Source organism: Parasteatoda tepidariorum, chromosome 3, assembly GCF_982258835.1.
Source record: "Parasteatoda tepidariorum strain Cologne lab strain chromosome 3, Ptep-v5.0, whole genome shotgun sequence".
In the NCBI taxonomy this organism is placed as follows: Eukaryota; Metazoa; Arthropoda; class Arachnida; order Araneae; family Theridiidae; genus Parasteatoda; species Parasteatoda tepidariorum.
This window is the reverse complement of record NC_141757.1, coordinates 17,356,737-17,370,653: the sequence shown is the minus strand read 5'-3', so window position 1 is coordinate 17,370,653 and position 13,917 is coordinate 17,356,737. Positions and strand designations below refer to the sequence as shown.

The following is a 13,917-nucleotide window of genomic DNA, read 5'->3' as shown; positions in this document are numbered from 1 at the left end:
CACCTTTATAGTAACTAATTAAAAAAAAATGTACTTCTTACAAAAATCGTGATAGTTGATCTTAAAATTGCGTGAATATGAATAACAATTATGGGTTTTGAAATCACATGAATATGAAACTAGATATATGATTTTGAAAATGAGAAAATACATACAGGGATATAGAATTTTTAAAACGTGTAAATACAAATCACGATTCATAATTTTTAGATCGCGTAAATACGAATCATGATGCTTAATTTTTAGATTGCATAAATAAGAATTATGATGCATAATTTTTAGAATGCGTGAATGCGAATCCCAATGCCTTATTTTAAAATCACGTATAAATACGAAAATCAATGTTTGATATTATAAACCGCATGAGCAAATCAAGACATTGAATTTTAAACTTGCGAGAATCGCTACATAGGTTTTTAAAAAGGTGTAAATACGAATCACAATATCGGATTTTTAAATCTCGTAAATAATAATCGCAACGTACAATATTCAAATCGCGTGAATAAGAATCGCAGCACACAAATATGAAAAGCTATGTTTGATATTAAAATCGTGTGAATAAGAATCGAGATATTAGCAGATTCCAGGCTTGGGACCTCTAAAAGGCTTGTCAGAAGCAGCGTCGTTTGAACTACAAAAATCGGAGGGCGGGTAAAAAATTTGGAAAATCTTATCTGCTGCGTGAAAAAGGGGGAGAAAATAGCTAAAATAAGTAAAAATGAGAAAGAATTTTGTTTCTCTTTGAAAATCGGTGAATTTTCTGAAAAAGCGGAATATTTATAAAAAAAAAGTGAAATTTTTAGAAAATCCGAATTTTTGATAAAAAAGCTGAAATTCAAGGGATAAAAGTGAAAAAAGTGGAAAAATCTCATCCCTGAATATTAAAATGAGCAGTGGTCGAAAAAAATTTTTTTTTTCAATTCATACTATTACTTCACACTCTCCCAGTATCTTGTTCAAATTTTCAATCATTAATAAAATACTTTTTATTCATCAGTTCAAATACATTTTTTTTCAAAACTTGATGTTAATATAGTTTTTTCAAATATTAATTCATAATATTAATTAAACAGGAATAAGCGAAAAACAAAATGGAATTTTCTGATTGTTTGAGCGTTAGTCATTGTTTTAAATATAAGTGATCAGTGATAATTTCTAACTTATAATTTCTAGCTTCATAGTTTAGCATAGTTTTTCACTCACATTTAAATATTTAATTATTTTATATTCTCTGTGTTCTCTGCGGATAAATTCAATAAAGAATGCACACACACAGTAGTTCGCATGGTCCACATTACCAAATTTATACTTTTATTTATATAAATACATTTGATGTTAATACAGTTTTTTCAAATATTAATTCATTAAATAAATTTAATAATTTTAGTTTTATATGAGAGAAAAAATTGTAATTATTTAATCAAAAATAACATATTTTAAAGATAACATCAGTGATAATTTCTAACTTATAGCTGTATATGAACAAAAAAATAGTCATCAGCACAATGATAAAAGTTTGGGTTGTCATCAGCATAATATTAGTAAGTTTGGGTTGTCATCAGCATAAAATTAAAAGTTTGGGTTGTCATCAGCATAATACTAAAAGTTTGGGTTGTCATCAGCATAAAATTAAGTTTGGGCTGTCATCAGCATAAAAATTATTTTTGGGTTGTCATCAGCATAATATTAATAAGTCTGGGTTGTCATCAGCATAATATTAAAAGTTTGGGTTGTCATCAGCATAATATTAAAAGTTTGGGTTGTCATCAGCATAATATTAATAAGTTTGGGTTGTCATCAGCATAAAATTAAGTTTGGGTTGTCATCAGCATAAAATTAAGTTTGGGTTGTCATCAGCATAATATTAATAAGTTTGGGCTGTCATCAGCATAAAATTAATAAGTTTGGGTTGTCATCAGCATAAAATTATTTTCGGGTTGTCATCAGCATAATACTAAAAGTTTGGGTTGTCATCAGCATAAAATTAAGTTTGGGCTGTCATCAGCATAAAAAAGTTTTTTTTGGTTGTCATCAGCATAAAATTAATAAGTTTGGGTTGTCATCAGCATAATATTAATATGTCTGGGTTGTCATCAGCATAAATTTTTTTTTGGGTTGTCATCAGCATAATATTAAAAGTTTGGGTTGTCATCAGCATAATATTAATAAGTTTGGGTTGTCATTAGCATAAAATTAATAAGTTTGGGTTGTCATCAGCATAAGTTATTAATAAGTTTTGTTTTGGAATTGTTTTTTTTTAAATTTTATTATGTAAAATTTAAGCAAAAAGATAAAGTAAGAGGTGTCTAATCTGTTTTACAATTTTTATTTTTTGTACAATAATTATACATTATTGTACAAAGCATTTAGTGAAAAAAAAATTACCAATTGAAAAATAAAGCTGGAAATTATATTTTTCCTCAGTTCAGACAATTATTACTTGAAAAACTACCTGGTTTAGTAAATTAAAACCACTGAGAATATACATTAACTAGCTGCCCTTACTGTGGGAGCAACATTGGCCAATCTAATATGGTGTCCCTGAAAGAGTGGCCAACAAATCTGCCCTTCAGGTGCCTGTATGACCTATGTCATTATCCAGGTGGGCATTGGAAAAAAAATTATTTCCTTTTATTTATTGCTAAGAATGTTTTTATGCTATTTTTTATTCAATTTTCGAATACATTTTTTTAAATTAAAAATAACGATTTTACTTTTTTTAAATTTAAAATATTAGCAAATTTTAATAATAATTATTTATTCTGTTTAATGAAAATTCTGTTTATTATTTATTCTGTTTAATGAAGTATGAAAATTGTGTTAAAACTCTCATCTATTTGCATCAAATTTTATTTATTTTACTAGGAGGCCCCGCCCCCTGCTCGCCAACCCCTGAGAATTGCTACGCAATCCTATGTGGTTCACGCTGTGAACCATGGCTCTCTGCGCTCGCTCGCCAATGAACACAATGTTCTAGCACAAAGACATAGTGACAATTCAATGCGTAAATAAACGCGAAATATAAAAAAATTCAATGCATTCAATACAAACACTTAGACGTTTAGGTAGCTCCCAGTAGAAAAATATCAATTCAACAGCGGCCTTTTTAAAGCATTCTCACTCATCTGAATTGAACAACCTGATAATGCTCACTCTGGTTATTGTTTCCGTTTTTAAAAGCGCTATATGTTGAGCCACCTCAACTATATTTGCCATGTGACATTTTTAGCAGCAATCATTGGTCGATTTTCTAAAGTTGCCATTCGGGGAGTTGTAATGAGGCTTTTTTTTGGTGCCGTGTAAGAGAAATATATATATATAGATATTTCATTTCTTTTAATAAATATTGTTATGTGATTTATAGCAAATTTATCAGTAATATTACTTTTTAAATTATATTGGGAAAAAAAACTTTAACAATGGACCGAATCATTATGTTCATATTATAGTCTAATCTAACTACAGCCCTCTGAAACATATCAACAACAGTGAAGTAGAAATATATAGTAACTCCTTAACATACAAAAATTGCTATTTTAGTTTGAAAAATTGCATGACAATCAGCAACTGTTTAGATAATTGTTTCTTATTTGATAAGAATTTTGCATTTTATAGCATAAATAACAGCAATTATAAATAAAATTTTGATGATGAGTTAATTAACTCTTTTTCCCCCAAATTTTTTTTTTAATTAAATCCCTTTTTAAGTGATTGCTTTTGTTTGCTGTATCTTTTATGTTTGTTATAATTAGTTGTTAGTCCATCTTATAGTCCGCGATAGTTGATCTTAAAATTGCGTGAATATAAATAACAATTATGGATTTTGAAATCACATGAATATGAAACTAGATATACGATTTTGAAAATGAGAAAATACAAACTGAGATATAGAATTTTTAAAATGCGTAAATACAAATCACGATTCATAATTTTTAGATTGCGTAAATACGAATCATGATGCGTAATTTTTAGATTGCATAAATAAGAATTATGATGCATAACTTTTAGAATGCGTGAATGCGAATCTCAATGTTTGATATTATAAACCGCATGAGCAAATCAACACATTGAGTTTTAAACTTGCGTCAATACGAATCGCTACATAGGTTTCTAAAAAGACGTAAATACGAATCACAATATCGGATTTTTAAATCTCGTAAATAAATCGCAACACGCAAATATGAAAAGCTATGTTTGATATTAAAATCGTGTGAATAAGAATCGAGATATTAGCAGATTCCAGGCTTGGGACCTCTGAAAGGCTTGTCAGAAGCAGCGTCGTTTGAACTACGAAAATCGGATCCATCTGGAGGGTGGGTAAAAAATTCGGAAAATCTTATCTGCTGCATGTAAAGGGGAGAAAATAGGTAAAATAAGTAAAAATGAGAAAGGATTGGTAGCTATGTAGTTTGAATTTTCTGTTCCTTTTTGAAAATCGGTGAATTTTCTGAAAAAGCAGAATACTTATTTAAAAAAATGAAATTTTTAGAAAATCTGAATTTTTGATAAAAAAGCTGAAATTTAAGAGATAAAAGTGAAAAAAGTGGAAATCCGCTAAAAAACGGAAAAATCTCATCCCTGCTTTAAGGACTTTTACACAACATTTTAAGGAAATTTTAAAATATTATTAAATTCAGAGTATAACCATAAAAATTACAAAAGTATTAAAGTGGATTACAATCATTTTATTAAATATTCACCCCTACAAATTAAAAAAGCATGGAAGCAAGAGAATGTATATTTTTTCTATAGGCAATGCATGCAATATGTCGGTAAAAATTGCTGAACACTTTCGTATAAAATTAGAACCAGAAAATCTGATTATTAAAATAAAAAATGGCATTTTTACCTTCTTTTCAGTACAGTAAATTACTTTACCTACAGTAAAGTAACTAACATGGACACACTTTTTTTTTATTAAAAATAATCAACTTATTAATTTAGAAAAGAAAAAAGAAGAAGCTTTGCACTGAAATCAAATTGAATTATACACGAGTATTAATAGCACAAGGCTCAAAGATATAGAACCCTCAAAACATATGATATAGATTAGAAGGAAATAAAAATAAAACATAAGGAAATAAAAAGTGGCATGTCTAAACATGAAACAGTTTTTCAAATTATAGTAAAAATGCATAAAAAATAAAATTATATGAGATAAAAATACCAATAGCTGCATACATTAATCGATATCAATTAAGCATAAAAAAAAAATTTCAACATATAATAAACAAATTTTGCATTGTTTCAATTTTATAAACAAACTCTGCATGAAAATCAGTTCTTATATCATTCTTGCCTATTCATATTCAATGACATAGCGAATCTGAATATGACCCCCTTTTCTAAGAACTCACCCCTGTATTAATCACTTTTTGGTAATTTTATGGACGAAAATTTCATTTGAGAGAACAATCATATTAAACTTTAATTTTATTCTGAGAGACTAGAAAGGTGAAGAGTTGAAGAAGAAAAAAAAATTAACAATTGTAGCAAGGAGATAAATTTTCAGATGGTTTACCCTCTAAAATTGTAAGAAAAATTAATTTTAAAAATAACTAAGAAAAATAAATTTAAGAACTTTTCAAATCTCTCAGAAATTAAATGGTTAAAAAAATTCTACTCCATCCCAAAGATAAATAATAGGTGATAAATAATAGGTAATAAAAATAAATAAAAATCCAGGAGAAAGTGATAAATACAGGGGATGGCATTTCCCACAACAGTGAATGAGACTGACATTTAGAATCAGCAGAAATAAGTTTCAGAGTTTGAATTTTACTGATTAACTTATTTTGCAGTGCTCTTATAGAATATTTCAAAAATAGAAGTTGTATCCACAGATAAATAAATTTTTTTTTTCTTTATTATCAGATTGGTGTTTACTGGCCTACATGTCTCAATATTAAGACTTAAAACAAACAAAAAAAGATTTAAAAATTTTTTTTTAGAAAAAGCATCCATTACTTGATTTGCAAGACCATGGAGAGGACCAGCTAAACCGTTCATGCCGGCAGAGAAAGAAAGGTATGGATCAGAGAGTGCACTTCCAACTAGATGAACAGTATGAGCACTTACATTGCCACCTTCATGATCACTAATAAAAAATAAAAAATACTTATTAGTAAGATTTTTCTACTAATAACCCTGTTAGTATAGAACGTTTGTAACATACTAAATAACTGACAAGGGGGATTACGAAGTATAGAAATATTCATGTAAGACATTAAATTACCTTTCTTTATATAAAAAAAAGTCATTAGGTGTGAAAAGAACACTTGTGACTCGTTAATTTTTGCTGTAAAGAGGAGAAAAGGTCTGTAATCACCACAATATAAAATAATTTCACTTTATGAGAAAAGTAATGAAATAGATAAAAGCAAACTTTTCTTTTCTTTTAATCATCGCTTACACACATTTGTTTCTTGCTAAGAGTTAATGATATAATTAACACATTTCTTCACAATATCTTAAGAAATACATTCAAAATGTGAAGCTGTTATCGTAAATAAAGAGGATTTGGGAAGATGCCATTAAATTATTCCAATTGCTTGCAAAATTGATTTATAGCTTAAATGGTTTATTGAAAGATATTTAGAATTTCTATTTCTTTAGAATTTCTATTTCATTTTAGAATTTCTATTATCACTCTGAATAACTTTTGATCTAATGATGGGATCTCCACGTTCTAGGACTCATTTTAATGGTTCAAGAGACTAGGCTAACTATGGGTGGTCAGTTTTTGGAGCATTGTGCATAATCAAGTGAAACTTTATTTCGAAAGCAAATAAATTTGAAAAAATAAATAACAAGGTCAAAAAGCACAATATTAACTTCAGCTTCAAAACTAATACCATAGCGAAATCAATTTTAAACTATACCTGTGTATAGTCAGGTACAGGCGCATAAGCTCTGTAAACTGAGCATCTTCATAACCGAGCATCGATGCGAAGTTATGAGACCAATCTTTGTTCATATCGATTGCTCCGATGCTGGTGGCATCACGATATAGATTTCTATAAATAGTTGCAGCTATCGGTGGAAGTTTTGCAATGAGACTCATTGCGTCATCAAAGGTTAGCTGCAAATAAAAAAGCACACATTGAAGATAAATGATTTTTTCTTTCTTTCTTGTACGATTTTATTCGTAAACTTCGAATATCTTACCTCCCAGTATTTAGCTTTTGAAACTCCTTCACTGTATGCTTTAGCAAATTTACTCTCTGTATTGCAAGCTGTGATTGCAGCACTAAATTGAGACATAGGATGTAAATTTGATGGGAAATTATTTAACATGGTGACAACATGAGAAGGTAGATCCGCAAGGTCAGCCCATTGTTTAGACAGTGACTTAACCTGTGTAAATAAAATAGAAAACTAAATTTTCATATCAGAAAAAAAAATTGGAAGCATTTATTTGATAGAATATAATCAAAAATCAGGCAGTGACAAGCAAGTTATAATGGACTAAGTTTCAAAAATGAATAGAATATAATCATTTGTTATGTTTTTGATTTGTGCTGCTTTCTCTATCAAAGAATTATTTTAAATATTATAACAAAATAAAGAATTATGTTATATGGTGGGAGTGTGAATTGAATTGTTTGAAAAGTTGCAATTGGGTGATTGCTTAAAATTCAAAAGTTGTAGCAATTCAGCTTTAATGGCTCTGTGTTATAAAAACTCTTGTTTTAAACGACTTTCATATGCGTTTGATTCTTATTATCATTATTTCCATATCCTGCGGTTTACCAAAATTCAAATTAGTGAAATTTTAAGGTGTATACATAATTTAATTATATATGGGTATATAATAATAAAATTTTGAATGAATTTACTATCAAATAAAAAAAAAGGATATTTGGATAAGACTAAATTAAAAATTATTATGCAATACAGAAATTTCATACTTCATCATAAATTGATAAATTAATAACTAGGAATCAATGTTCTATTATTTGGTTAAATTAAAACTAGCCCTTATAACCTTTTAAATATACTGAATTTAAGCCATAAAAATTTTTTGTTCACAGCATGTTAAAATCAAGGTTATGTTCTTAGCTGTCACACAAGGAAAAAAGATTAAGTTATAGAACAGCGTGTCAGAAGGGGGAAATTGAGATTTGTTTGATTTTTCTTTATTTCTTGCTTCTATCAAGTTGATTTTATTCTGATTTATTGTTTTCAGAAATTTTTTAAATAGTATATATATATATATATATATATATATATATATATATATATATATATATATATATATATATTGTAGCAACAAAATATCCTAACACTTGGTAAAAATTATTTTTAACAAATTACTACAGAAATTCTCAAAAACCACAATTTTTATTACGCAACCAAAATCCTGACTATAAAATTGTAATAATTATGGATAGATCACAATCAGGGTTGGGGATTTGGACATCCTATACTTGTTTTGGACAGGACACGTTGGCTTTACTGTCTTAAACTGACTAAAACTGTCCTAAACGGACTAAAACTGTCTTAAGTGTCCAAAACCTTGAACATTGGTAAAAGATAAAATTTCCATAAGTGTAACTATTATACACATAATGATTACATATATCAAAAAATATTTGATACTTTTTAAACAATTTGCTTTCACTTATCAAAGTAAAATAATACAATATAATAGGAAAAGATTTATAACTTTTAAAGTTCCACAATTCAATGAACAACAAAAGTGAATACCTTACCTTTTACGAACAAATAACTATGCTTTTAATACTGATGAATTATAATTTTGCATAAGGATAAATAATACAATATTAAAAAAAATAATAAAAATTTTTAATAAAAAAAAACTTGTCTTCATTTTTCCTGTTCAAAAATTAATCTTTTATTTTTCACAAATTTCTTTTCTTCTTCAAATTGTGACATAATTTGAATAAAAGGGTTTTGGACAGGAGGGTTTAAACCGAGGAATAATCCATTCTGTCCAAAACCTTGCCAACTCAAATCTAAATACTCAAATCTAAATAGTTGGTTTCTCTAAATGTTGCACTAATATGCTATTAGCAACGATCAGGGAGTCACCCATCCAAAGATAATACAGGCACAAGTAAGCACTACACTATAACAATTTTAGAGCAGATGTTTAATTGAATTTATAAGAATTTAGTAGAATTTATAAATTTGAGAAAATATAAGGTTAAAATGTAATTTTACCTGGTTCTCTGTAGGAACGTCACCAGTCATGAGTAACCAGAATAGACCTTCTGGAAGAGGTTCCTCCCCACCAGGGGCACTGGGTAATTGTTCTTGACAGTCTGGAATGGTTAGATCTCGGAATCGGATGCCTTCTTCAGGATCAAGGTAAGAAGTTTCAGTCACTAAACCTTTCATACCTCTCATACCACCATAGATCTAATAGAAAACAATAATTATTTAATACATTCTTTTAAAGAAAATTTTTTTTCAATGCAGTATTCTGCACACAAAAAAAAGAAACATTAGAAAATTTGGTCACATTGTTTCAAAGAGTGACAAGGTTCCCTATCAATTTTAGAAATAAAATTCTTCGATTTTTTCAAGAAATTTCCAGATTACATTTTCGCTATACAAGGCAATATTTCATCAATGATTTTCTTCCTTTTTCTTTAATAAGTAATGAAATTTCCTTTCTGATAGAAAATGACAAATATTTTTACTGTATAAAATTAAATTTCACTAAGTAAAAGTTTAACATGAGGATTTCCTAATATAATATGTCAACTATAGATAGAAGTAATGTTTTGCATAAAAACCGAAACAAAAATTTAACATAGATTAGTAATTAATAAAGTGAAACGTGCTATTTGTAAAAACCAAAATTAATTTATAAAGAGAGCTTAATTTTTAAAAATATAGTATTATTTAACAATAAATATGGTTATTTAAAAATAGTTATTACATAAAGCATCATGAAAAGTTTAAAAGAAAAAATTTTTAACAGAGAAACTTTCCCAAATTAAAAATTAATATTCTAATTTAAATATATCTTAAAAAATGTAACATTGCGAAAATTTTTACCTAAAATAATAAAAATACAAGTTGAGCATCATCGGCTAGGTACTTATTGTTACCAAGAAATTTGAACTATTATTATTAAGTTGTGGCCAAAAATTTCATAATTCCCAGACTCTTTTTCCCAAAATAAAATTCCCTAGGGTATTCTGCATAATTCACCCAATCAACCAATAAACAAAATGTCTGGTCTTGTACATAGTTTATTCTTGGTTCATAAACAGAACTAACAGAAGGGTGGAAAAATACAAAGATTCAGTTTCAGCTTTTTTTAACCATTTGTTTCCAAGTTATGCATTTTGAAAATTAAATTTTTTTTTGCAGTTTTGAAACGGCTATAACCTGAGAACTTAGAGAGCTAAATTTTTTATTATTTGGCACAGTTTTTAAAAATTTTAAATTTTACTTAACTTTTAGTAATGTATGTATGCTAAATTTCAAGATGGTATTTCTATAGGATCATCAAGGGGAAAATGTTTTATGGTTTAACAATGACAAATCATGTAGTAAAAATACATTACTTGCATTTATTTATTTTTTATTTATGATTCCATAGGAAAACCACCTTAATATTTGACACAGATATTGCTAAAAAAAAAGCAACATAAAACATTTAAAAATAAAAAAAATCATTAAGTTTTTGAAAATGTAAATTCAATTTTTTTTAAAAAAAATTGAGTGCTATTAAAAACTAAACAAAAGGACACAAAATTTAATGCCCAAAAGTCAATTATTTTTAAATTATAACTGTTTAAAATTTAAAAAACTTATAAATTTTTAAAATTGCATAGCTCAGAAACTGGTAAAAAAAAAAATGTCAGAAATTTGGTATATTTCAAATTAGAAGCAGGTTTAATGCTAAAAATAAATAAATACTGAATTGTTCACATAATTTTTTTTTTTTCAGTTTTATTATTATTGCTTGATTTGATATGGAATTACTCAAAATCTGAAATTTTTTCATACTAAATGGTGAAACAAATATATTTACTAATGAAAAAAAAATTTTTTTTAATTTCTTTTACTTATTAGATAAGGAAAAATTTAAATCTAGAGAATTAAAAAAGCAAAATTTACTTGATCGATATTAATTTCTCCAATAACTTTACTACCATACATTTCTCGAAACTTTTTCACATTCTTCTGATGTTCAATTATCTTCTTAGCCATAATTCCTTTCAAGTCCTAAAATGTAATAATTTAACATGAAATATAATAAATTAGTAAATTTGTATGCATTTAACATTAAGAATTAAATAGGTAACTTACTGTACTGTCGCTGGTAATATTCCTTGTTAACGCTGACAAAGGGGCAACGCTCTAAAAATAAATTAATAAATTTTAGTTTTAAGCAATAGTACTTAACTTACAAGTGAAACATAACTTAAAATTATTTTTATTAACCAACAAAATAATTCATTTTGCCTTAAACACGTTTTCATAATGAAATGCAACTAAATAGGCAATCAAAAAGTAAAAATTGTTTTATCCCTATAAATAAATTACTTTTCATGAGTGTTCAGTTTCATCTACACTTAAAAAAAAAAAAAAATCCCCTTTAATAAGTAATAATAGGCCATAGTTCTTCCTCAGCTATTTAGATTAAATATAACACTTGGACCATACAGAAAAAACATCCTATTTAAAAAAGGTTTCAGTAAAACTCATTTTTTTATGCGATCATTGATCTGGCTTTAAAACTTAAATCTAATTTAAATGTTAAAGATTTTAGTTGTAATTATTTATTATTTACTGTTGATTAAACATAAATACACATAGTTCATTTATTTGTTTTCGGTTTCAAAGCTTTTTAACAAGGCTGCCATTAAATATAAATGATTAATCATAGAATCTTCAAAAGTAAAACCTTCAAAAGTAATAAGAACTAAATAATCTTACAGTCTAAAATTAGTCTATTACTATCACACAGTTATTATTTCTTGATATTCACTGAATCCATAAATATAAAACAATTATTTAGCAAATTATATCAACAACTACAAATACTTTTTTTCCTTCTTCATTCAGTTACATAAGATGATTTTATATAGAAGAGCTAATACAGAAAAACTCTAAATTTTAAAATACTTATTATTCTTATTAAAATAATAAAACCAAAAAAATTTTTGGAAAAAAAAAACCTTTTCTTAAACTAAAATAGCAAATAAATATTAAACAGAAAAGTTTCAGTAGAAATAAAAAGAAAGAAAGAAAGAAAAAAAGGCAGAAGATAATAAAAAATGATAAGAACATACTTGAAAAAGTAGATGCTATTAAGAAAATAAATATTAGATAACAGGCATATTATCAGCAGAAAGCGTAAAGCAAAGAAATCTCAAGCAGCAGTAGTCTTTTTCAATCATTAGAAGCCTACACTAAGCACTTACAAGGTAAGATTTACACTTTTAAACGTTTCTTGACTGTCATTGATAAACTACAAACTGTTTTTAATAATTTTTTACAGTTAGGGATTATTTTAAATGATAAATAATAAATGGTTATAATATCAAATGTGGTAATACACATTCAATATATTTAAAGTATTACTTTACATAATGTAAAGTCTAAATTAAATTTCTACAGATAAATTTCTGATTTCTTGAAGTAAGTTTAAAAACCTTATGAAATAGAATAATATAAACATTCTGGTATTTTAAATTTAAGATTAGTATAATATATAAGCATTTAGTTTTCAACTATCTTATTCATTTATTTTTTCGGTAATGAAATGTGAGAGTGTGTATTCATGAAGTGCAATATTTTTAAAGGATTTTCAGAATAATGAGTGAAAACTAATCACTATAATGATTAATGAATTAAGCAAAATAATATGTGAATATAAAAAATACCTACATAAAATGAGTATTATGTATCAGTTAATAATGTATAGATTTTTAGAAACAAAAATACACCTTTTCCACTAAAATGAGAAGGAAAAAAAAATAGATTGAAAAAAAACCTAGCATAAAGAAATTTTTTTTTATGTATTCAAGTTACGCAATAAGTAACTTTTTGGTTGATTACTTAAAAATTGAACAATGTCAGGTATATTTATTATTTATAGGAATGGTTTTTGACAAGACAAACTTGTTTAAACTCAAAAATCCAAGCTGATAAGATAGTTCCATAGAAGTCCTATAGTTTTTTTTTTTTTTTTTTACATACATTTAAAACATTAAATAAATATACAAATACCTACTAATTTAAGCTAATAATATGTTTAATTTGTTTTTCACATACATGCAATAAAAGTTTTTTTCTTCTTCTTTTTACTTTGAAAGCTTTATAACTGAATTATGATATTTCTTTCCTTTTTTTAAAAAAATTAAGTAAGGAAAAAATAAGCATATCTGTAACAAGAATTGATTAACAGAATCATTGGGATGATATAGATTTGGATAATTATGTTACCAAAGAATTTATAACTTAGACATTTAATTTACATAAGCATTCTTAAACCATATATTTCTGTTTTATCAAATTATTTTAAACAGAGAAATGAAATATGAATAGTTCGAAGGAAAATGCATTTTTTTATATAAAATAATGTACACCATACAAACGCTAGTCGAATCAATTTTAAAAGGTGACATAATACATCTAATCAGTTCTAGGAAATTCCATTGTTTAGATATATATAAAGTGTCCCCAAGCACAAAATATATCTTTTGAGAAAGTAAAAACTTGATTGAGAAAATGTAGTTATTTTTTTACATTAACCTACCTACTTGCTAAAACATTTCTGCAGTTATGAAATTTACTGACCCTACTGAATTAATGAAATTTACTGAACTGAAATATTTAAATTTATTTTTTTCACAATAAAACAATTTTAAATATAAAGTATGAATTTCATTATAAAAAATTTATAGATTATCATGATTTGTACATAAC

General features: G+C 26.5%; 1 protein-coding gene across 2 annotated transcripts in view; it reads right to left on the bottom strand.

Moving 5' to 3' along the window:
• Nucleotides 1-13,917, bottom strand: part of kdn (citrate synthase) — a 35,145-nt gene that overhangs the window by 3,428 nt on the left and 17,800 nt on the right. For both annotated transcript variants that reach the window (XM_043051041.3, XM_043051040.3), the window contains exons 2-7: nt 11,293-11,343; nt 11,101-11,208; nt 9,187-9,384; nt 7,168-7,356; nt 6,882-7,081; nt 5,968-6,097 (exon numbers count right to left, since the gene is read on the bottom strand). In XM_043051041.3, the coding sequence (XP_042906975.1) occupies nt 5,968-6,097; nt 6,882-7,081; nt 7,168-7,356; nt 9,187-9,384; nt 11,101-11,193 (810 nt within the window). In that variant the 5' untranslated portion in view covers nt 11,194-11,208; nt 11,293-11,343. The remainder of the gene's footprint in view (nt 1-5,967; nt 6,098-6,881; nt 7,082-7,167; nt 7,357-9,186; nt 9,385-11,100; nt 11,209-11,292; nt 11,344-13,917) is intronic.